The 26031-nt window shown below is 40.9% G+C and overlaps 1 protein-coding gene across 10 annotated transcripts in view; it reads left to right on the top strand.

Moving 5' to 3' along the window:
* The window catches only part of COL15A1 (collagen type XV alpha 1 chain), a 299045-nt gene that overhangs the window by 206402 nt on the left and 66612 nt on the right, over positions 1 to 26031 (top strand). For all 10 annotated transcript variants that reach the window (XM_054018685.1, XM_054018687.1, XM_054018686.1 and 7 more), the window contains 5 exons: positions 9828 to 9872; positions 13250 to 13294; positions 15437 to 15499; positions 17393 to 17428; positions 17521 to 17604. In XM_054018685.1, coding sequence (XP_053874660.1) covers positions 9828 to 9872; positions 13250 to 13294; positions 15437 to 15499; positions 17393 to 17428; positions 17521 to 17604 — 273 coding nt within the window. The remainder of the gene's footprint in view (positions 1 to 9827; positions 9873 to 13249; positions 13295 to 15436; positions 15500 to 17392; positions 17429 to 17520; positions 17605 to 26031) is intronic.

Below are 26031 nucleotides of genomic sequence, written 5' to 3'. Positions count from 1 at the left end.
ATGCAACCTTGATTTTTAAATTAACAAACTTTTAGGAGAAAGAATTATTGTGTAAAGGTCAGTGAAAGGGTCTGCTCAGTGTGTAGCAGCTGTCAAAATAAAAAAAATAACAACAAAACCTCCAAACAAACAAACAGTGTTAGGCTGTATAGATAATGAGAGAGGAAATAATACTGAAGATATTATAATGCCATTACTCAAATCTATCTGTGCCCACACTTAGAATACTCTTATCAGTTCTGGTCATCCTGTCTCAAAAAAGAAGTATTCAAAGGAAAGGGACAATGGATGGACAATAAAAAGGATTAGCAGTCAGGAGAAGGTTCTTCATGAGGAGAGATTGAAAAGATTGAGAGTGCTTAGTGTAGTGAGGAGATGAATAAGAGTGTACTTGACAGTGAAGTATACAAAATAATGAGAAGGTAAATATACCCAGTTTCATAATTCAAGGTTAAGGGGATAGTCAGTGAAGTTGAAAGGCAACATAATTAAAACAGAGAAGAAAATAATCATTTTACACAATGTATAGCCGACCTGTGGAACTCACTGCCACAAGAGTGAAGTCAAAATCTTGTCAGGATTCAGAGTGATTGGACAGTTATACAGATAATAAAAACATCTCTAGTTACATTAGCTAGGATACAATTCTTTTTTAGAATGAATGTGACACTCTTATGTATAATGGCATAAGCCAACCTGCGACTGATTTCCCCTATGGGTAGTTTATTTCACAACTGTACACTAATGTGTTTCTTGCACCTTCTGAAACATCTGGAACTGTTCACTGTCTGTAACAGGATACTGAACTAGACAGAGCACTGCTCTGGGGGCTGGAATGGCAATTTCTATGTTCTTCTTCTAACTCCCCATGTATCTCCTATAATTTAGCTTTTACCCCCTGTCAAGGCTGCTTCCCCACTTTGAACTTTAGGGTACAAATGTGGGGACCTGCATGAAAACTTCTAAGCTTAACTACCAGCTTAGATCTGGTCCGCTGCCATCATCCCAAAGCTAATTCCCTTCCCTGGGTAGCCTTGAGAGACTCTCTACCAATTCCCTGGTGAATACAGATCCAAACCCCTTGGATCTTAAAACAAGGAGAAATTAACCATCCCTCTCCTTTCTCCCACCAACTCCTGGTGGATCAAGATCCAAACCCCTTGGATCTTCAAACAAGGAGAAATTAACCATCCTTCCTCCCACCAACTCCTGGTGGATCAAGATCCAAATCCCTTGGATCTAAAAACAAGGAAAAATCAATCAGGTTCTTAAAAAGAAGGCTTTTAATTAAAGAAAAAGGTAAAAATCCTCTCTGTAAAATCAGGATAGAAAAATAACTTTACAGGATAATCAAACTTAAAGAGCTCAGAGGACCCCCCTCTAGCCTTAGGTTCAAAGTACAGCAAACAGAGATAAACACTCTAGCAAAAGGTACATTTACAAGTTGAGAAAACAAAGATAAACTAACACACCTTGCCTGGCTGTTTACTTACAAGTTTGAAATAGGAGAGACTTGTTCAGAAAGATTTGGAGAACCTGGATTGATGTCTGCTCCCTCTCAGTCCCAAGAGCGAACTTCCCAAAACAAAGAGCACAAACAAAAGCCTTCCCCCCACCAAGATTTGAAAGTATCTTGTCCCCTTATTGGTTCTTTGGGTCAGGTGTCAGCCAGGTACCTGAGCTTCTTAACCCTTTACAGGGAAAAGGATTTTGGAGTCTCTGGCCAGGAGGGATTTTATAGTACTGTACACAGGAGAGCTGTTACCCTTCCCTTTATAGTTATGACACCCTCTCTATTCCATTTAAATTGGTTTTATAGATGTCTCTAATGACCAGCTGCTGATTGTCTAAAAGCCTCTTCTTCTGTCTTATACTCCTTTATCCTTTTCACTCTGCAGTCTTTGACATTGTAGGCTCTTCAGTATCCATGGTCACTATCACTCTCTGCCTACTGTGACCACTTCTTGTTCATAATCTCCAAGATACAAACTCAGGGAGTTTGTGAAAACTCTTCTGCTCCCTCCTCCATACCCCACAGGCTGGATTCCTTTATTTTCCAAAATTGCTTTCCTGAATTCTAATACATTTTTGCTGTTGTGTTCTGTAAACTATATGAATTCAAAATGAACAATTAAGTGAAATTGACACAAATTCACTGTTTCACTAATGTTCAGAAGCAGACTCAGACATGCATTCCATAGTGAAATGAAAGTAAGTCCTTAAAAGTGCAATTCAGTGCCCCACCATATACGGTACCTCGACTATAATTGGCAGACCTGTGAAACACCCCAGTTGGAATGACACACTGGGTTAATGTTCTAGCCTTTCACTGTCAGAGACCTAGCTATAAATTCTGAGTTTTAGGTCACGTAGAATAATTAATTAGGGCATTTGTTTATATCACGAAGCCAGCATATGTTTGGGCACAATAGGATGTTTCTGCTTAAAAACTGTTGAAGATTGGAAGAGTAGGGGATATTGCAGGTAGGGACTGAAGTGGATTGACAATGCCACACATACCTGCCCTCCCTGTGCTTGGCTTCACAGCTGTGTTAGTTGCTCAGTTTCATGAGCATTGCAGCAGTAAAAACAAACACAGGACCTAGCGGTTATGTAGGCTTTTTCCCATTCTGATGTAAGCTGTAGAGTTCTGCACAGAGTTCAAATCACGGGCAGTTGGGTTTTTTTGGCATATTTGAGCCAGATTCACTCTGCCTAGAGCAGGAAAGTACCAGATGTAGTCAGGGCTGGAGCATGGTACTGTTTCCTCCATCACCCTCCCTAGAATTTTTGCCAGTCTGGGCAACTCTAAAATCCATCATGGACTCCATGGGAGTGCACTGAATCAGTGTGTTCCCAGCCACCTTGGTCATGCCTTCATTATAGCAGTGCCACCCACTATTAACGCTGTGCTACCTGGTGGAGGGCAAGTTTCTGCCATTTCCCACCATCACAACTGCCCTCTTTGCAGACTTGGCTCCTGTGCGTTCCCTCCATTCGAAGCCAGCATAACTTTGGGGGAAGGGACCTGCCATCGTGAGCTACTTGCATCCTATAAAACCTCTAGAGGTTTCTGCCTGTGTTAAAAATAAGATTGTCTGCTTCTAAAAGGATTTTAATTAAAACCAGCTATTAGGAGGTACTTTGGGTTTGTTTGTACTGCATCTGTTCTGTCACAATTTCTTTAGATGTGACTGTAATTTCTCAAAGAGACACTGAACAAAAGATTAATATTATCATTTTATGTGTAATTTATAGCAATAATGATAAAACAGTGACAAGCTGCTGTATAGTTTATATAAACCTTTAATTCAACCTTGTATTAAGAAATTGGTAGTTCTGTTTAAAGCAGTGGTGCCAAGCCTATTTGGTGAAGAGGGCTGAATTCTGTTTTTAATTATAGTCTGTGGGCTGGGCTATAATTTTAGGGCTCTCTACTCTTCCCCCCCACGCCCACAATTAAGGGTAGAATATGGCTTTTATGTAGTAATTAAATATATAATTAGGGCTGTCGATTAATCACAGCTAACTCACACAATTATCTAAAAAAATTATTCTGGATTAATTTTTTAAATTGCAATTAATCACAGTTTTAATCGCACTGTTAAACAATAGAATACCAATTGAAATTTATTAAATATTTTGGATGTTTTTCTACATTTTCATATATACTGTATTCTGTGTTGTAACTGAAATCAAAATGTATATTATTTTTATTACAAATATTTGCACTGCAAAAATGATAAACAAAAGAAATAGTATTTTTCAATTCACCTCATACAAGTACTGCAGTGCAATCTCTTTGTCGTGAAAGTGCAATTTACAAATGTAGATTTTTTTGTTACATAACTGCACTCAAAAACAAAACAATGTAAAACTTCAGAGCCTACAAGTCTGCTCAGTCCTATTTCTTGTTCAGCCAATTGCTATGACAAACACATTTGTTTACATTTACGGGAGATAATGCTGCCCGCTTCTTATTTACAGTGTCACTAGAAAGTTAGAAACGGGCATTTGCATGGCACTTTTGTAGCCGGCATTGCAAGGTATTTATGTGCCAGATATGCTAAACATTCGTATGCCCCTTCATGCTTCGGCCACCATTCCAGAGGATATGCTTCCATGCTGATGAGGCTCGTTAAAAAAAATGTGTTAACTAAATTTGTGACTGAACTCTTTTGGGGGGAGGGGGCGATAGAATTGTATGTCTCCTGTTCTGTTTTACCCGCATTTTGCCATATATTTCATGTTATAGCAGTCTCAGATGATGGCCCAGCACATGTTGTTCATTTTAAGAACACTTTCACTGCAGATATGACAAAATGCAAAGAAGGTACCAATGTGAGATTTCTAAAGATAGTTACAGCACTTGACCCAAGGTTTAAGAATCTGAAGTGCCTTCCAAAATCTGAGAGGGATGAGGTGTGGAGCATGCTTTCAGAAGTCTTAAAAGAGCAATACTCTGATGCAGAAACTACAGAACCCGAACCACCAAAAAAAAAAAAAATCAACCTTTTGCTGGTGGCATCTGACTCAAATAATGAAAATGAACATGCATCGGTTCACGCTGCTTTAGATTGTTATCGAGCAGAACCCGTTAGCAGCATGGATGCATGTTCCCCGGAGCGGTGATTGAAGCATGAAGGGACATATGAATCTTTAGGGCATCTGGCATGTAAATATCTTGCGACGCCAGCTACAATAGTGCCATGCGAATGCCTATTCTCACTTTCAGGTGATATTGTAAACAAGAAGCGGGCAGCATTATTTCCTGCAAATGTAAACAAACTTGTTTGTCTGAGTGTTTGGCTGAATAAGAAGTAGAACTGAGTAGACTTGCAGACTCCAAAATTTTACATTATTTTATTTTTGAATGCAGGTTTTTTTACATAATTCTACATTTGCAAGTTCAACTTTCATGATGAAGAGATTGCACTACAGTACTGGTATTTTTCAATTTACCTGATACTATTTATTTTGTTTTTTTACAGTGCAAATACTTGTAACCAAAATAATCAAAAATAAATATAAAGTGAGCAGTGTACACTTTGTATTCTGTGTTGTTATTGAAGTTAGTATACAGTAACTCCTCACTTAAAGTTGTTTCAGTTAACATTGTTTCATTGTTATGTTGCTGATCAATGAGAGAACGTGCTCTTTTAAAGTTGTGCAATGCTCCTTTATAACGTTGTTTGGCGGCTGCCTGCTTTGTCCACTGCTTGCAGGAAGAGCAGCCCCTTGCAGCTAGCTGGTGGGGGCTTGGAACCAGGGTGGATCGGCAGCCCCGCTATCAGCTCCCCGTTCCCCTAAGTTCCCTGTGCAGCAGCTGCCCAGCAGGTTATCAATTGCCGGCAGTTCAGCTGTCCCTCCCCCCACTGCCATGTGCTGCTCCTGCCCTCTGCCTTGGAGCTGCTCCCAGGAGCTTCCTGCTTGCTGTACGGGGGGCTAATGTCAGGGTGTCCCTCTCCCCCCTGTTCCTGCCTCCCGCTTACCCCATCTCCATATAGTGGGGGTGGGGGACATGAGAGGGCTCAAGACTGAGGGAGCTTGCTGGTAGCAGCTGCTGTTTCAACTTGCTGATCTACTTAAAAAGGCAATGTACTTAGAGTGCACTCAGCGTACTTAAAGGGGCAATGCACATCTCTCTCTCACACATAGGGTGTCTGTCTCTGTCTGCCATGCTGTCTCCCCTCCCTCCATTTGTGCCGCCTTGTAGAGTGTGAGGCTACATTAACAATGTGTTAACCCTTGAGGGCTCAGCTGTTCTAGTTCATCATAATAAGGCATTCCCTAGGAAATATCCCACCCTCTGACTTCACCTCAACCAAGCTTCACAATCATCATTGCTGTGTACAGTATTAAATTGTTTGTTTAAAACTTATTGTGTGTGTGTGTGTGTGTGTGTGTGTATATATAGTCTTTTGTCTGGTGAAAAAAATGTCCTTGGACCCTAACCCCCGCCCCCATAATTCGTATGGGGAAATTGGATTTGCTTAACACCTTTTCACTTAAAGTCACAATTTTCAGGAACATAACTACAATGTTAAGTGAGGAGTTACTGTATTTGAAAATGTAGAAAACATCCAAAAATATTTAAATAAATGGTGTTCTATTATTGTTTAACAGTGCGATTAATCACAATTAATGTTTTTAATCACTTGACAGCCCTATATTTAATTAGTTGTTCAGTGCCTTGTTATCATATTCAACTTCACTTACTTCACTCTGACCCCTTCTCCATTGTATCTGCTCAAATGATCAACAATGGGACAGTTAATGTTGACATCCAAGTGTCATCATTGGGCTGTAGAGCTGACATCCCATTGAGATTAAGAGGCAGGGGAGTTCATGCCTCTGAGTCATTGTTTCAGGCTGTCTGCAGACTCAGAAACACAGCACTGTATTGGTTATACCTGCAAGGGCAGCTCTGCTTTCAGAACATTAACAAAAGCAGCTGTATCTGTAAATGTTAAGTCAGAGAACCCTCTCTCTCCAAACTGTCTCAGGATACTACCCCAAATTCTATGTGACTCTGTGAGACTTCACTCCACCTCAAGTACGTTCTACAGCCTTTTATAAGAACATGAGCTTTGATTGTCATTCAGTCACCAGCTGGAAGTAGGTGTTACTCAAAAACTCCTTGGGTTTGACTCCCTACTATATGTCTGTAAATCTGGGTTAAAGAAAACATAACCATATTTTAATCTGTTCTATTCAGAAGGAACTTCTTTTGAGACAGTAGGTGATCCAGTGTGGATCGGGACTGTATTGTAATGCGTACATGCACAGGAACTGAGTTTGGGCAGTGCTGGCAACCTTAACTTGATCATTTCCTGACCTTTGCGTGTCTCACTTTGCAACCTTGGAATTCTTTTGTATTTAATTTTGTGCATTCTTTACAAAGGAAAATAAAGCAACAAAGACTTTGTGCTATGTTTATCTATTTGCTAGACATCAGTGGAGAGCTCTATAATGCATAATACGTGCAGTCGGTGAGACAAGTGCGCCTGCCTTATTTCATGGACTCCTTTCTATGGGCTTATCTACACTTGAAATCCTACAGCAGCACAGCTGCACTGCCTATGCCGACGGGAGGGGTTCTTCCCTCATGGCAGGTCTACATTAGAAACTTGCATCAGCACTTACACTTGCACTGTAGTGCTTCTGGTGAAGATGCTTTAAACCAGAGGTCTCAATAACGCGGCCTGCGGGCCGCATGTGGCCCATGGAATTATTTTGCTGCAGCCCTCCAAGCACCTCGTGCTTCCCCACACACACACACAGTCTGGAGTTATTTCCTGTGGCTGCCAATGTACATTGTGTGCATCGGTTTCCCCATCTGAAAAAGAGGATAGGCCTGCCCCAGTTTGTGCACTTGATCTGAAGCTAATACTTTCTTAGCTACTCACTGTTGAGATTTTTAGCTGAAAGGCTCTTTATAAGTACAAAATAGAGCTGAGTACAAAAGAATGCTGGGGTTTTGACATCCAGTCTCTAGGGCCAAGTATTCATTCCAGGGTTACTTTCGGAAGACCCATCTGAGCTCCTCTAGAATAACGGGGGGTAGAAGTAAGGGTTTGGGTCAAGAACTTCAAAGGGGTTTAGGTGCCTAATTGCCAGTTTGGACACCTAAGTCCAAAAATTAGAGACTCAAAACACCTGCTCAGCTGCAACCTAACCTTGGAAGGGCCGACGTTTCTGCCAGTAAAGTTGCCATGTCACCTAAATTTCTGCCAGTGGGCAGCTGCAAAAGTGCCCACTGCTTGACACTGTCAAGCTGCTCAGCACCTAAGCCCCAGCAGGAGTCCCAGCCTAGAAATCCCCTAGCCCATCTCCCCTGCAGGGCCTAATCCAGTAGGTGCTCTCAGATCGTGCCTGTGTTGCACAAAACATTGCACCAGCTGCACTGTCACACATTTAATAGCCCTGCGGTTAGAGAACTTACTGGGAAGGTGGGAAACCCACCTTTAAATCCTGACTTGGCCTGATGTGGACTAGGGATTTGAAAGCAGGTCTTTTGGCATCTAGCTGAGTGCTCTAACCACCTGGGCTACAGGGTATTCTGGGATTCTCCCTCAAGTTCTCCCCTGTCGAAGCTGTTCCACTTTGCATCAAATACTTGGATGTTAATTTGGGTGGGGACTGGACCCTGAGTCTTGCAGGTGAGTGGGCTAAGCACTTGGCTAGAGAGTCACTCTCTCTGGCCCAATGAATAAAAGTGAAACATCTTCAGCAGGAGTGAGTCCACATCAGAATACTGTATAGCTCAGTGGTTAGGGTACCTCAGGTAGATGGTGGGAGACCTGGCTTCAAATCCCTGTTCCACTTCATGCAGAGGGAGGACTGTGAACCAGCATTGCTCCATCTCCTGAGTGTCAGTGATGCGGCCCTCGGGCCAATGTACTAGTGGCCCTCATGGTGATCTGAGTTTGAGATCCCTGTTCTAAGCCGATGGGAGAGAGCTCTCCCATGTCATCAGGAAAGGCTCTCCTGAGCTGTCTACACCCACACGTAGGTCGGAATAACTACTTCACTCAAGGGTGTGGATTATTCACACCCCTGAGTAATGTAGTTATACTGAAGTAATTCTGTAGTGTAGACCAGGGCTCAGCGTAGCTAATCCAGCTCGACCAAAGTGGAGGTCGATGGAAGAATTCTTTCTTCTACACTGGGAGTTAGGTTGACTTAACTATGCTGCTCTGGGAGTGGATTTTTCACACCCTTGTGGCATGTAGTTAAACAAACTTAATTTTCTAGTGTAGCCCAGGCCTCTTTCAAATGGAATAAGGCAGCACTCTTTTGGCACCAATACTTATTGCACTGAAGAAGGCAGTGCAACCTCACTAACTCAGAGATAGGAACAACACTGCCTAGGAACTTTCCTAAACTTAGGCCAAGTCTATACTAGGAAATTAGGTCACATAACTACATCTCTCAGGGGGTTGAAAAATGGAGTCCCTTGAGCAATACAGTTAAACCAACCTAACCCATGGTGTAGACAGCGCTAGGTCTATGGGAGAATTCTCCTGTCAACCTAGCTACCGCCTCTCGGGGAGGTGGATTACCTACACTGATGGGAGAACCCCTCCCCTTGGCGTAGGTAGTGTCTTCACTGAAACACTATTGGGGTGCAGATGCACTGCTGCTGGGGTATTTTAAGAGCAGACCTGCCCTAAGCATTCACAGACAGAAAAAACAAACAAATGATGGCAGTTTAAGTAGTTGTATTACAAAAATTCAGTGCATAGGCACAAAGTAGGTTTTTTTAAATGTTTATAATGTTGACAAATCGCAAGCAGTTTTCACCAGAACACCAAAAGTCACCTCTGCAAGATAGGGAATACTGTCACTTCCTGCCAAATTTTACATTTTACCATCTAACACCACTTCCAGGCTCAGGCTGCTCAAAAGAAAAGTTACAAAGATGTGTTTTATAATGGGGAAAGTGTATTTATTTTTATTCTCCCCAATCTTTAAAAATGGCAACATCATTTTGATTTAAACTTTTCAAAATCATTGCTCCCAGGCTGAGAACTTACCTTCAGAATTTCAGCCAGTTACATAAATTGATAAGCAACTCCTTAGAATGGAAACACTTGGGCAACTTAAATCTAGCTATCACTATATACTCTGCCTATTACAAGAAAATATTAAGCTGATAGACTTCAAAATATCTAAAAACCAAAATTTTGCATTTTAATTCTTTCTGTTCATACAGCTACTAAAAGACTTTTCTATGGTTGTGATTGTGAGCTTGTTTGTTACTGAGAAAAAATGGAATATGAAATTATATATTGATATATCAGTAAACTCAGAATACCTTGTAGGGTCCTGTTGGGGAGACTGGACAGCGTGGGCCAATGGGACCAAAGGTAACCGATATAACAAATTACATTTGAAAGCCAGCATATTTTTGTATTTTGCATTTTCCACTTTGGTTTGGCATATTTAGAGTAATTCAGGTCACTTTTGCTTTTGTTCTTTTGCACCAAAGCTTTCTCTTTTTAAAAAACAAACCAAAAAAATGCTTTTTGGACAACATTGACATGTCCTAAATACCATGGGCCAAACTTTTCGTTCAGTAGCAAGGATGTAATTTTGGAGTTTGCTTTAATGGCGTTATTCCAGAGTAGTGAGAGCAGTATTTACACGAGAGTAGTGAGAGCAGTATTTTGCCCTGCGTGTTTAGCTAAACATATAGTTAAATGCTATCTGTAAGGCCTTTCATTTCCAAATTTTATTTATTTATTAATTTTCCGGGAATATATCAGTTTTTATTTCAAGAATTTAAAAACGGGTGAAAATCAATGCAAAAAATTAACATCATGATTTTCAAGGTAAATATCAGGTTTAGTATTGGGGGTTGGGAGGACAGAAAGAAAGCAACAATTAGGCTATGTCTACACTACCACTTATATTGGCAACATTTATGTCACTCAGGAGTGTGAATATTCCACTCCGATGAACGACATAAGTTACACCGACATAAGCGCTAGTGTGCACAGATGGGAGAGCTGTCTCCTATCGGCATAGAGCATCTTCACCACACATACTGTAGCAGCACAGCTGTATCGGTGCAGCTGCAGTGCTGCACATGTAAACGTGCCCTTAGAGAAAAGTTTATTGTTTATGAAACCATTATATCCCCATTGCAAAAAAACTTCTTTTTACAAAACAGTTTACTGTTGACCTGAGCAGTTACACTTGATATAAGGTCTTCAGTGTGAATTCCAAAAGTCCTGGCTCATGTAGACTCACAGCAGCTTTTTCACAGAGTCTCAGCACTTCTCAGCTCACTCCCTGTGTCCATGGAGGGATTGGTGTGATCTGTTCCCAGCCCAGGGACAGGAGGAGACTCTGGCCAGCTGGTGAAGTGGACCCAACTCTGTGCCCTGGGATTCCTCTCTAAGCCCAGTTACTCACTGGGGCCATCTTGGGGAAGCAGGTGCCTATTGAGGAAGAGGGGTTGCCTGATACACTGGCAGTGGGTGGGCGGGAGGGGGTTCCTGGTAGGGGGAGGGAGATAAGTGGAAAGGGGTGCCCTGCAAGATGGGGGGGGAAGAGGACGAGACTGTATGTCCTGGGGCCATGCTGAAAGGCTGGGATCAGGAGGGGCCAGTTCTCAGGGGCACAGCTTTCCCCTGCCCATCTCAGTCCCCCATTGTGCAGCTGAGGTAGCCACCAACTGGCAGTTGTTCTCCTCTGCACAGGCATGCTGAGGAGGCCAGCAGAGAGTCAGTGAGGGGGGGAGCTAGGTCTGGGGAGTTTGAGCAGCTGAAAAATCCAAATACTGAATTTTTCAAAACCCACAAATTTTTTGGAGGTTTTCAGTAAAAGCCAGGGGCCCTAGTTATATGGTACATATTGTACAGTATCTCAATAAATAAACACCAAGGCCAAGACATTCTAACTTGAGAGCCTATGGGTAGGCACCTAAGTCTATATTTAGGCACCTGCGTAAGTAGCCTGATTACAGAGATGCTGCACACATACAATTCCTATGGAAGTCAGAGAAAGCTGCAAGTGCTCACCCCCTCGGCAAATTGGAATATTCAGGGCCAGATCATGCTTAGACCCTGTAAGGTCAGTCTGAATAGGACTTAGGAAAGAACACGAGTTTCCTCTGAACTCTCCAGTCAGAGCATCCAGCCTTGCTTATCTTGACTAGCAAACACAACAAATCCAGTTCAGGATGTCATAAAGCTACACTTTTTGGATAAGGAAAGAGAGGAATCATAATGCAAACACGCTAGAATTATATCACTAGATGGACAATAATAGGTGATTTTTGTTGGAAGGACTGGCTGTAATATGACAGGAGAAATCCATTGTTTTATCCCTTTGTGTTTTGACTCAATGCAATCCCTCTTTGTCCTTTGTTAGCTCAAGGTTACACGTTATAGCTCCCAAAATGTGTGGGTGTCTGAGTGCCAGGAAGTGACTCTGTGCTTTCTAGAAAAACCTGCCTTTCTTGTCTTCCAAAAGACCCACCACTTGTAACCACAGTAACAGAAGAAAGATAGGATGGTCTGTGGTGAAAGAACTGGAATGGGATTTACAAGATATTTCCAGCTCTACCACAGATTTCCTGAGTGACCTTGGGCAAGTTACTTAATCTCTCTATGCCTCACCTCCTCATCTGTAAAATGGGGATAATAGTTGGTTGCCTCACAAGGATGTTGTTAGGATAAATTCATTTATATGTGAGTCACTCAAGCCTAGATCCTCAAAGGTATTTAGGTGCCTAATTCCCATGGAGTTAGGCACCTAAATATCTTTGAGGATCTGGGCCTCAGATACTAATGGGATGTGCCTAGATGGATGGGTGGTCACATGTCTATTATATTGGTCTCCCAAACCAGTTTTGCATGGCATACCTTTCCCTCAGTAGCCAGCAGAAATGGACAATAAGCCATTTTCTCTTGGATTGCTGTTTTTCAGTCTGGCATAATCCTGTGAATCCCTTTATGGATTTTAACACATCGACTATTACCCCCCTATTTAAAACAAGCCTTTTGTTGACAGCTCTTGAGTGATTCCTGCCCAGATAATGAAAGGGACTGATTTTTCGACTGCCTTGCACCTCATGAAGTAATTTACTCCAGTGCAAAGTGGATATAAAGTGGATGTACAGTGTCACCATTCTGAGTCAGTTGTAGGATTTTGCACCCACTTTTCACAGATGAAACTGATTTTCATTACCATGTGAAATCAGATGCAAAATGCAGTTTTCATGTACTCTGAGTGACAAGAGGCTCTAGAAATCCTAGAAATCACATGGAGTTTAATGTCCAACTAAGTGATAAGTTTAGTACAACATAACTCATCATATTTTTAGATAGCGCTATCCATACCAGATCAATGATGTGACTTCAATTCATAGCACAGGTGCAGTCATCTACCACAGTGACCCTAGTATTCTGTTTCCAGCTGATAAGTACGTATCCAAAATCTGTTTTTATGGATAATGAGATCATTGATTATTATGAAAAACTTCTTTTTCCACCAGAAGTCAGTGAAGTCTAATTATCATCAATCATTATTTCTATTTTAAACTGGTGTAACTTTTTTGAAAACAACATATTTCCATTCTCTCTGTAAGGAAAGTGGAGTTACACCACCATAAAGTTGTAGTAATGCAGAGCTGAAGAGAGCACTTTATTTAATTCTAAACAAGCAAGGTTTTTTTTAATCACTGTAGTTGTACTGCATTTTGATATTTAACATGACCTATGTATCTGCATTTCAGGGAGAAAAAGGGGATACTGGTCCACCAGGTATAGCAGGTTTAAAGGTGGGGAACTCATTTAACTTGATTTACAAATGCATTGTTTTTTCTGCTTAGTTATTTTCTTTATGCACTAAAATGATGGTAAATGTTGATTACGTTGACAGAATTCTAATTATACACATACACACAATTCCCAGGGATGTTTTGAAGTACCTGAGTTGAATTATCATTGTCTGTAAATTGTGTGATCTGTTGACTGATGCTATGATGTTTAAAATATTCTGGGTCTGATTCACTATTGAGTTACTCCAGTTGTACACCAGTATGACTCCAGTGTAATCAACAGAGTTACAGTGGTGTAAAACTGGATTAAAGCAAAGACTAATCTGACCCTCTATTTGCTGAACTTTTATCACAGTTTTATCATAGCACACCTGCTTGTTTTAATAAAACAGCATAATGTATTGGCTGCTGCTTGTTATAAATTCCATCTGCTGTACATATTTTGAATGTGCAGCAATCTGTATGGAGATGCCATTTCTGTACAATCAGAGAATACATTTCTTAAAAACACATTTCATTAAGACATTTGTCAGCATGCTAATTAAAGACAATGTACTGATGTATAGGAAAGATGTCTTGAGCTCTTTTGATTTCTGCAAGGATCTAACTAATTTTCTTGTGTGAACTATTGTTGAAGAAAGTGTTCTGCTTTATGGCCCTTCCTCCAGTAATTATTACTGAATGATGTATGCAGTTGTGATAAATAGTATTTTAAAGCATATTTCCATAACTATTGTGAATGAGATGACTACAAAGCTATGTACAAAATAAGCTATCAGAATCAATCTGTTCAGTCCGTAAATAGTAAAACTACCTTGGCAGATAACTCTTCCTCTTAGAGCTGAATAACGTACAGTTCTGGAACCTTAAAATTTTGCCTATTGGGAATGAAAGAAGTGTGGTGGGGGGAGGGGAGGAGGGTATTTTTATTTTATTTTATTTTATTTTAATTTGTTTACAGGAACTCAGTGTTCAAGTGCCCAGTAAGACAAGGAGAAATAAAAAACTATAGGACAGTAGTTACCGAACAAGTGCCAGTTTTAGGAGTGATATAATGTTTGGCTTTGTCTACACTAACACTTTTGTTGGCAAAACTTTTGTTGGTCAAGGATGTGAAAAAACACACCCCTTACCAACATAAGTTTCACTGACAAAAGTGCTGGTGTGGAGAGCACTATGTTGGCAGGAGAGGCTATCCCACCGACATAGCTACCACCGCTCGTTGGGGGTGGTTTAATTATGCCGGCAGGAGAGCTCTCTCCCACCGGCATAGAGCGGCTACACGGGAGACCTTACAGCAGCACAGCTGTGCCGCTCTAAGGTCCATAGTGTAAACATAGCCTAAAAGATGTTAAGATCTGAATAATATTAAGAAATGTGACATGGCCATGCTGTGCTATTGACAGTGTGAATTATGTTAACTAAAATCATGTCTTTCTTTCCCAGTTAAACTTGAGTAAGAAAAAAAGTTGGTGAAATTATTGAACATTTGGTCCAACAAGAAGTGAATTAGCAGCTCTTAGTCCTAACCCTTAGTCCTCTTAGTCCTAACCCATTTCATCTGCACATGGGTGAAACTCACCCTGTTGAGGAGGTCCCCCAAGACCCTCTGTGCTGTCTCAACCTTAGGGTTGATGATTCACTGATAAAGCACCACCACGCAGCTGCATAGCACCCAGTATGTATACTGGGTAGCAGCCTACAGACATCCTGCAAGAAACATCAATACTATTAAGGTTATTGGTTCTGTACCAAGGAAAAAGAAAAAATTTATAAACTATCATCTTCTAAGTCCTTATTTAGCGTAGAGAATCCAGGATGGCAGCCACAACCAGGGTCATCTGGCAGATTTAGAATCTTTACAGCTTTGTTTTTCTTTTAAGAAGTTTTGTTGAGCATTATACTGTAAATGCGTAAAAATGCCTTCAAAAAACAAAACTACATTTTAAAACTACAGTGCTACCTGAATTCTTAATTGTTTTATTAGCTGATTGATTTTTTTTTTAAATGACTGGTTACTGTATGATGTTTAAAACCTTTCCAATGGAATAACTGAGCAGCTTTCTACAAACCTGATAGAATACCATGGATGCTGCATTGAATGTAAAATTAATAATAGAATATGTATTTCTGTTTTGATAGGGTAAGCAAGGTGCAGATGGAAAACCTGGATTTCCCGGTGTTGCTGGACGTCCTGGAGATGCAGTGAGTTGTACCACCATACTCTTTCTTTGTGTGATCACATAGCACAGTTCTTCCCAAACTATAGTCCATCGACTACCAGTAACCCCCAGAGCACATGCTAGTTGTCTGTGGAGGGATGGCTGGTTACACTGTGTTGGCTCTCATCCATGTATCCAGCGGCACCAGAAGCTTGAAAATACACATGATGCTTTCCTGATGTTGTGTTACCATGTAGACAATTAACTGTAATTGCAACAGATATGTCATTCTATCACCAATGGGAAGGGCGGTGTCCACAAAGCAATCTGTATAGTAGGACATGGTCCACACTATGGAAAAAAATTGGAGACTCTTTGGTATAACACATTTTTAAATGTATTGGTAAGTTCCTGGTTCTAGAGAAATCTGCAAGCACTAATATTGTTAAGCATTTCTATTGTAAACTGGCAATTAATTCACTCTGTATTGAAACTTGGCAGGAAAGATATCGGCCTATGAATGCTTTTTTGGTTTGCATATGTTCTGGAATAAAGTGTAATTTTTTAAATTAGAAGAGGAGAAAAATAGAAGCTCACAGGTTTTAAATGCTCTTGTGTGTTTAACTCAGTAACCCAACAGGTGAAAGTGAAATGTTAGAGAACATTTGCCCATAGTTGTTGAAAAATGTGGTTTGATTGCTTTGTGTTTTTAAGGAAAATTAAAACCCGCCAAATTATGAATCAATCGGCCAGCTCAGGCCTACCGGCGAGGAGAGGATTTACGGATCCTTGGGAAGCTTTCCATCACAAGAGAGTTACAGAGAGGCAGAAAGTGCCAGATGGCTAGTTGGCCATTGGAAGGGAAGTTGCAGAGGTTGAAGGAGGAGCTGGCCTGCCCTAAACCCTGCACCTCATGCACATCCCTACTCCATCTTACTTTAAGCCATTACAATAGTTCCTGTTTCTTTTCTCTACATGGTCATGAGTGACACTTTGTGTTCACTGTTGAGAGTTGCAGCGCTCGTGGTACAAAGTGTAATGAACTGGCGTCATTCTATGTTAAATGTAGGAACAACTGAGTAAATTAACTCTAAATTTCCTGGCTTATGTTAGTTTGTTAGCAATGTCACCCCAGCTCAATAGAATTTATTATTCAGTGAAATATTTACATATTTGTGTGAGGGGCATATTTAATCTTGTTGAGTGAAGACAGGGCTGGGAAACAGGAAATCTGGGTTGTAAACCTGATTCTGACACTAGTTCGCTCTTTAACCTGGGGCACATCACTTAAACCTCTTTGTCTCTCACATTATCTGGGCTGGAACACCAGCTGGTGTAAATCCATGCTGATTTTCACCAACTGTAGGTTTGGCTCCCTTGTCTATAAAATGCTACCCACCTTTGTAAATAACTCTGACGTATAGAAATCAAGTACAATATAACTGCAAAGTATTATGTTTTTACTACCAATAGAAAAAGCAGTATAAACTCTAACAAAAAGTAAGGGTTTGGTTGACTCTTTTTAATACATCAGATTTCTGCTAAAATATAATTTTTTATAGTCATAAAAATGCATAATAGATCAGCATGAGACGCACCTGTGAACCCTTCAATAAATCTCATGCTTGGATTTCCTTAGGAAAAAAATGCAGTGCTGTATGTGAAAAATACTATCTCTGTTTCCTTCCTTTCTGTTCTTTCAGCCCTCACTCACACTTGTACACTGTCAAAGGCAGTAGAAATGACTAAAAACATTCAAAACCAATATACACTTAGGGCCTGATCCAAACCCATTGCAATCCAGAGTCTTTCCATCAACTTCATTGGGCTTTGGATCAAGCCCTTCATGAACATTGTTCTCTGATGGTGGGAGGGAAAGTATTGTCACAACTTTCCCTTGTAAATTGTTAACAATCCTTTATTAAATTGCATGCAGGGTCAAAAAGGGGACAAGGGTGACACAGGATCCAAGGTAAGATGGGATCAATTTCTTTCTAATTGAATTTCTACTGGGAATTTGATGTTTAATAAAGGGCCTTTCCATCTATACTACTATTGAAATAGGGTGAACCAGGACAGGATGGTGCCAGTATTGTTGGACCACCAGGGCCACCAGGACCACCAGGGCCAATCATGGCAGTACCACAGGTAAGTGTCTTTGTAAAGTGTTAAGAACTTTACTGTCCTTAAAATGTATCTGGAGTTACATGACAGTGAAGAACAACTGGTGCTGGTATTGATGTTCGGTTCATAGATACAGTCTTGAAAGGGAAAAATCTGCAATAAATATCTACACCTAATCCCCCTCCACATACACACATTTGTCCAATCATAATTTTGGTCATGACCCATGTGTCTCAAATCCAGCCTGTAGGATTACGGGAACAGCCACGCTCCAGCCCTTCACCCTGCAGCCTGCTGACAATGGATTACCTGGGACCCAGGAAGCCCAGCTCCACTGTTAGGCTCTGCCCCAATGTCTGATTGGCAAAGTGCCAGAGCGGCTGACAGGCTCACTGGCCCTACTTAAGCCAGCAGCTAGAACAGGAAGCCATCTGAATAACTGAATTTCACCCTGCTTTGGAGTGTATGCCTCCTGCGGCCTGCCTCCTGGCATCTTACTTGTGGCTCCTGATCTCCAGTTTGGCTCCTGCCTCTGAGCCTCTGGTATTCTGACCCGGCCTGACTCTGGTTCCCAACTCGTGGTTCTGATCCCTAGTTTGTCTCCTTCTTTTGACTTCCCACTATCCTGACCCAGCTGACTCCACTTCTGTCTTGTGACTGTGGACTCTGGTTCCGACTACTACGTCTGGCCACCCATGACCCTGCCATGACAAAAAGATGAAAAGGGCAGTAAAATGAGTGAATGTTTGCTTCTCTTAGCATGTGCAGGTGACTCTGCAGAAGCCATGAAAAATGAAGAAAGATTAACTAGGGAATACAGAATAGAGGAACTATAAAGTAATGGGGCCTCTGTAGGTATGTCTACACTGTATTTAGACACTGATGGCTGGCCCATGCCAGCTGACTTGGACTCGTGGGGATCAGGTTAAGGGTGTATTTAATTTTGATGTTGCTGTTAGGGCTTGGGCCGCAGCCCGAGCTCTGGGACCCTCACACCTCACAGGGTCCTGGAGCCTGGGCTCCCGCCAGAGCCTTAGTGTCTACACCACATAAACAGACCCTTAGCCTGAGCCCCACAAGTCTGAGTCAGCTGGCACAGGCCAGCCACGGATGTCTTAATTGCAGTGTAGGCAGACCCTGTGACTCCAGCAATGCCTGGAATCAAACTGCAGTAGTGCCTAGACTCCACCATGCTTTCTACCAGGTGTACCATACAAACCAAAGAAATAGCCCTTTTGCGGAATAGTATCAGCAAGTGTCAAAGAGCATGCTGGTGAAAGGTGGTCAGAGAGCCGCACATCCTTTCACAACACACACATTTTCAGTGGGGTTTGCTTAGTGTATTTCAGGATTTTAGGTTATAGATAATACTAGTAGAAAAAAAGGGAGCCTAGAAGTTTGGATGAACCAAATTGCAAACTGAATACAAAAGTCTGTGTAGTCAATTTGGTGTGACACTGGGAATTGGAGAAGCTGTGAATGGCTACAGGAAACTTGTTCACTCAGGAGAGCCATGTAATTCCACCCTCTGAAGGATTCTGTTTGTTTGAGAGAAGTCAGGTGGTTAGCTGCAGTCTGCCAAGGCTTGTAATCAAAGGTGAGGAATCTGCATGATAGGAGCTAGGCAATAACAAAGTCAGAAATCTAACTCAGACTTTACATTTTATATTGACTAAAGCAGTGAGGTTTCTGACCGTGATAACAATTGTGGAGGAAAGTAGGTCCCTAATGATGGTGACCACAGCCCCAAAGGAGTTCGGGTGGCTTCTTTGCAGGACGAGAATGAACATGTTATCTTGAAAGTGGCTCAAAAACCCTGGGTGAATGAAGGAATTAATACTCTGTGTTTCATCCAGTTTCTGCTTTAATTTTTGACAGCTTTTTTAATAGCCTTCAGGTAAAAGGATGATCTGATGGTATAGGCCCTGGACTGAGACTCAGGAGGTCTAAGGTCTCTTCCTAGCTCTGCCGCAGTGCTTCTGGGTGACCTTCTTAGGCAAGACGTTTAACATCTCTTGCCTTCATTTGATAACCATGTCCACCTGAGATGGATATTTTGAGGCTCAGTTTGTTAATGTTTGTAAAGGATTATGAGCTCGTTGGGTGGAAGGCACTTATGTGAGTGACGTGCCGAGCATCTCTGAAGCTGACACAGATGACGACGATGTTAGCATGCTGGAGGTCAAGCAGCTTCTCCACACACTTCACAATTGCCACACTCCACACGTTAATACGGTGATTAATTACTGCCGAGGAAATGTATTGTGTGTCCTCTCTATTGTCCAGGACTCCTGTATCAAAAACCTTAACTATAGAGTACAGTAGTGTCGAGGGACCCCACTGTCAATTGGGGCTACATTATGCTAAGTGCTGTTCAGATACATATATACAAAAACCTAGCTTCTGCCCCAAAGATTTTGTAGTCTAGGAAGACAAATAACATACAAGGTGAGGGAGCGGGTGACAAATAAATGCATTCAGCTGTTTATGCATTTGCAACAAACTAGTATTATAAATAGACAAAGTAAATGCTGACTATCCCCATTTAGCTCTCAACCTATCCGCTGTTAGTTGGCTGGGGGGGGGGGTTGTTTTTGTTTTTTGTTTTTTGTTTTGTTTTTTGAGGCATTGAAGGCACAGTGAGTTTGGAAGAGGTTGATTCTATAAGTTGATGTTGGCAAGAGACCAGGTGGGGCTTGATCTGAGAATAGCAGGTGTATTTATACAAGATGTATGTATATTTTTATATATATGTATATAATGGATATTTATACATTAACTTTGCTCTATAGAGGTTTTGTTAGCTAGAGAGTTCTAGCACCCCTGTGCATTTTGCTATTTCAACCTCACAGGAAAACCTCTTGAAGCATCAGTAGCACTGGACACACAGCAGACCTAATGCAAGCAGACATGCCAGCACCATACCACTTTCTGTCAGTCAGTTTGGCAATTTAAACCATGGTGCTAGAACAACATCACAATAATATTCTTTTTCTATATTTTAAACTTTATTACTTGTGTAGTAGATAGATATTATTGGGTAGACAATAGCTGAAGGAAATTGGGCTCTGGTCTTGAAATTGATAATACACGAGCGCCATTCAGTTCAGTCACTGCAGTCTATCAGTTGCAGCAGTGGGGCCTTAGGTTGTAATCAATTCAGAGAAGGACCCGTGTGTGTTTGTGTAGTGCCCAGCACAATGGGGCCTCAAATTGTTGTGATTGGAGCCCAGGTGAGCTACAGCAACAGAAATGAATAATCATCTCCCAAAGAGAGTCTCAGTTGTTCAGACATTCCTTTCTTCTGAATTCCTCCCGACATTCACACATTGTGACTCCAAAGCCCAATACAAATGAGTTTTTTTCTCCCAGTTTGTTGTAATTTGCTGATATGAAATGCTAAAATGTGAGAAGTAAATCATTTAGGCTATTCTGCTCTGTGAACTTTTATATTTTGGTCATTTTGAAGGGCCAGTAAGTCACACTTGTCCTTTGGTAGAACATTTACACCATTTGTCTTTTCAGTGTAAAACTATAATTGATGTTTTACTGAAATCCTCTCCTCCCGCCTGTAAAGTTCAGGAGAAACCAATAGGGGGGAAAGTGAACAGCAAACTCTCTTTTTCTGTCATTGATCCATCATATTTAATGTCCAAAAAACTAATGAGGAAGGAATGGAGAGAGTCTGATCCAGGAAATATAAAGTAAATGTAAGTGATTTTTGCATTATGTTCTTTTGGCAATTCTGCCTCTAGCATTTTAATGTCCCATGGGATGAACAGCTGAAAGCTCCACACATAATGTACTTAAAATCCAAGAATCCATTAAGCAGTAAAGCTAACAAATATTGTTATTTCTTCAACATATTAGTAAAAAAAGAAAGTCCCGTGTTTTAGGCAGCACTCAGGATATGGTCTCACAAGGCTGACATGAAATGGCAAGTGGTCTCATTGCTGCATTATCACTGTGAAAGTTGCTTGCAAAACAAGCAAACAAACCAACCCAAAAAATAGGGCAAATGACTACATTTGGTGTGGGGTGGAGAGACCAGGAACCTGCTATACAATAGGCATCTCTGTACTCTGTATTTTCATATTGCTATAGTATGCTTAAAACACGTGTGCTTGCCTGACACATATAGTGTCTAATTGAGGCTACAGATCGTTTACACTATACACAAATTGTCTGGATCAAAACAGGTTGAAATCAATGGGAGTTTTTCCATTGACTTCAATAGTCTCTAGATCAGACCCAAAGTGAATGGTTAAATACTGAGTAATTCAAAAGGATTGTGTAAGCTCAGGCTCCTGGAATTCTGCCACCAACTGAAGTTATGGCAGAACAAGTGCAACAGCAGAATGCTTTTATTACTGTAATTGAAGTAATTAGCACACATCTTGTCCCGTCTGGGGGAACACAGAGCCTGGAATACAGTGGAACCAATGTGATTCTGCTACACTGGGAGCCAGGCTACAGCAAGCTGCACAGGGGTCTGATGCTGCTCTCTTCAGGGGCAGAGTGCTGACACATGGACCTCAAATAGGTTTCCAGGTGCATAAATACAAATTTCAACTCCTAATTATTGGCACCCATCTTTGCACATATTGTGGTGTATGAATTAAAAGGAGGCAGGTAGCAGCATCTATCAAAGAACAACATCCTTTAGGAGGCTGCATCACACTTGGAGGGAAGTGAATCTGGAGTGTACCCAATTCATTGTATGTATCAGAGCTCAGTGGCTATAAATGTTCCCTGATGTGAAGGTTGAAGGACATTTTTCTTCTGCTATTCCTTTTCTGACACACCCACTTGCAAACAGCAATTTTCAAAACACTGTGTCTGTAGCCGGTATAGCAAAGGTTGGTGGTTTGGAGTTCAAGTGCTGGTATTATACAGGATGTGTTTTACAACATACACAATCTGAGTCTAGAGTGGATAGCCTTGCTTGCTTAGATGAAAGAATGATATACAAATCAGAAAACAAATTGGACAAGTTAAAGTCTGCGTGAAGACATTTGAGATCAAAGGAGGGATATGTTTTTTAAAGCAAGTGGGACTATCAGGAAGAAAGGGAAAGAAATGAAGCAATCGGGAAAAACTGAATAAGGATGAGTAATAGGGTTTCTTCTATGTAAAAGGCATATATGGATAGTTTACAAAACCAAGCTGTCACCATCATGCTGTACTGTAATGTATGACTGCATTATACAATATGGGAAAAATAATTTCAATCCGTAAAGAAGCTGTCCAAAACCAAAATGAAATAGGAACACAATGTCATTAGAGCCTGAATCCTGCAATGAGTTGTGCACAGTAAGGGCTTGGCTACACTTGCAAGTTAGAGTGCATTAAATCAGCCCCAGGCACCCTAACTCCTCAGGTGTCCACACTGGCAAGTCACGTGGACTCCACGGCTGGAGCTCCCCTGGTAATCCACCCCCATGAAAAGCATAGAGCTTGCTGTGCCCTGGCTGAAGCACTGGGGTGTCAGTATGGATGACGTGTTGCATTACTGTGCTGTGATTGGCCTCCAGAAACATCCCATAATCCCTTGAAGTCAAGTGGCCACTCTGGCATTGTTTTGAACTTGGCGGCAGGCATGTGGATATCCCCTTTCAAAGCTCCGGTTCTGACAGCCGGCATGTTTATCTGCTCCGGGACACAAAGCAAAACATTACTGTGGAATGCTGCTGCTGCAGAGGCAGTGCTGCATGTGTGTGAGAGAGAGAGGCGGAGGGTGGGGGCTGATGTCAGGGGTTCCCCCTTCCCCCTGTCTGAACGTACAAGACAGCATGCTGACACACTCTCTGCCCCCCAAAACACACAGTCTCTCCCCAGTGGCATAGCCAGGTTCTAACATCAGGGGGAGCGAACACATAAAAAAAGGCGCCACTCGACATATCAAATTACTAATTACATACTTTTAAATTCATTATACATATTTATTTTGTACTTAAAATAAAAACACAAGAATGATATTGTTTTACAAGTACGTGTGTTATTTTGCATTTAAAATATAAAAACAGTTTAACAGTATGACATCTATTTATATTGTATATAAAATCAAAACATAATAAAAACGTGTTATTTACTTATTTTACATTTCAAAGATAAGATCAAAACAATATGATAATCTATGAAGCAACTACAACAGCCTCTTTCGTCTAAGCTTCATTCTAGCAAAGTTATCTATTACTTTATTATAATCTACTTCAGTAGCCAATTGTCTTTCAATGGAGAGCAAAGCTAATCCAGACAATCTATCTTCACCCATTGTAGAGCGCAGGTAGGACTTTATAAGTTTGAGTCAGCTAAAGGATTGTTCCGCAACTGCGCTACTTATTGGGGAGGTCAGAAAAATGTGGTACAATCTCGAAAGGTTTAGGATAAATGGAACACATATCATTGGCGATCATGAATTTCAGTACACTGTGGATGGTAAGTTTCTTGTCGACACTTGACTTTACCCTACCACTAGTGCTCATTATCTCTTTGTACATGTCTTTAAATGAAAGAAACTCTTCCACAATTTCAGTTTGACTGTCGATCACATCTGAGTACATGTCTGTCAAAAATTCTATTTTGTTCACATTATCCGCATTGTCAAAATGCATTGGATCTAAACCACTAAATTTGACAGCCACATTTTTAAAATGCTCAAATCTTTTACTCGTGCTATTTATAACAGAATCTAAGGACACTAAGTAGGATTCAACTATGAATTTCTCTCGGGCATCAAATATTCCTTCTTCATCCTCTGCAATTTCCTCATGGAATCTTTTTCTCTTACGTATTCTGTGCTGCTTATATTCCGTAGTAATATCACATTTTCGAGCCAACTCGGTTGCTTCATTCTCAATCTGTTTGAATTCAGATTCAAATTCACTTTGAATGTTTTTCATATCATTTTCAAAAATCTGAATCAAATGAGAAGCGGTTACCAGATCTAGACTACTTTTCTGTAAATATGTGGATAAATGGAAAGCCTTCTCTAGCACTTTACTCCAGAATATAAGAAGAACTAAGAATTCGTAAGTATCGAGTGTTGCCAGAATACCCTTTGCCTCAGTGAGCTGTTTAGGAGTACAGTTTTTTTATCTCACCATCCACAATTCTTTGCAGGGCAATTACTAGTGCTGGTAAATTTTGCAAGACTGCCTGCACTGCTGACTTTCTAGACGCCCATCTGGTATCACAAAGTTTCTTTAGAGTTAATGCGAAAGAGTCAATAAGATTGCATTGTTCTTCTTTTAGTATTGAAAGATGAGGTAAACTGCCAGAAAAAAAGTATACAGACTTTCTAGAGTTCCAAAAAACAACCGAGTTTGAATATTGTAGCTTAATGCATCAATCAGAATTAAATTAAAATTATGTGCACAGCAGTGCGTAAAGAGTGCATTTGGAGCAATTTCCCGTATCCTAGTTTGGAGACCTGATATTTCACCCAACATGGTGCTTGCTCCATCGTAAGACTGACCGTAACACATAGTTATTGACAGCCCCAAATTTTTGATTGCTGAAAGAAGAATGTTGAAAAAATCTTCAGCACTTGCTCCAGGTAATTTGCTGAATTGTATAAATTGTTCCACTGCATCACCGTTTACTGTTACATATCGTAAGAATAAAGAAAATTGATCAGTTCTGCTGATATCAATAGTAGAGTCAACAATTACGGCAAAGTACTTAGCTACTTTGATTTCAGCTACTATCTTCGATAGAAGCTTGGCTGATAAGGACTGTATGTCAGGACTGAGATATGTTGCATTTCGATCACGCAGTAATAAATGTTGTTCCAGTAATGTATCATTTTTAGCCAACAGCTTAATAAGGTCCAAAAAATTGCCTTCATTTGTACTTGGGGAACCTAAACCTCGATACTCGCGATGACTGCGGAATGCCAATCCCTGAATTCCCAAAAAGAGAACTGCATCTATAATACGTCGTAAAATCATCCTATTTTTTCTATCTCTTTCCTTTCCACTGTTAGAACAGTCTTGGCTGGTCTTCTATCATTGAACAAATGGAATTTGGTAAGGAAAAGTTCCTTCTCTGCTTTTTTGTGACTTTTTTCATGTTTTTCAATTTTGTGCATACCTTTAGCAAATTTCTTGCAACCAGGTTTTGGATCACTCCAAGCATCCGACCGATTTGCAAAAAGCCAACAAGCAAAACAAATCATAGCGTTTGCTCTTGGTGAGTAAACCAGCCAGTGCTGGTCGATTGTACGAACACTTTTCACTTGTTTTTGTTTGTACCAAGTTGCACTGAAATGATGTCCAGCTTCATCTTTTAGAAAATTGTCAAAATTATCTTTACGTCCTGGCTGACAAGGGCCTAACTCAAGCAGAGCACGTACTAGATCAGGTGTTACAGGTGTGTCACAAAACAAGTGTGGATCTGTTGGGTATTCCCTATGTGTGTCAACGATAGCACGGAGTCTTACTGTGTCAT

This window comes from Malaclemys terrapin, chromosome 2, assembly GCF_027887155.1.
Source record: "Malaclemys terrapin pileata isolate rMalTer1 chromosome 2, rMalTer1.hap1, whole genome shotgun sequence".
NCBI lineage: Eukaryota > Metazoa > Chordata > Testudines > Emydidae > Malaclemys > Malaclemys terrapin.
The sequence above is the reverse complement of the archived record's forward strand: the minus strand, read 5'-3'. Positions and strand labels throughout refer to the sequence as shown.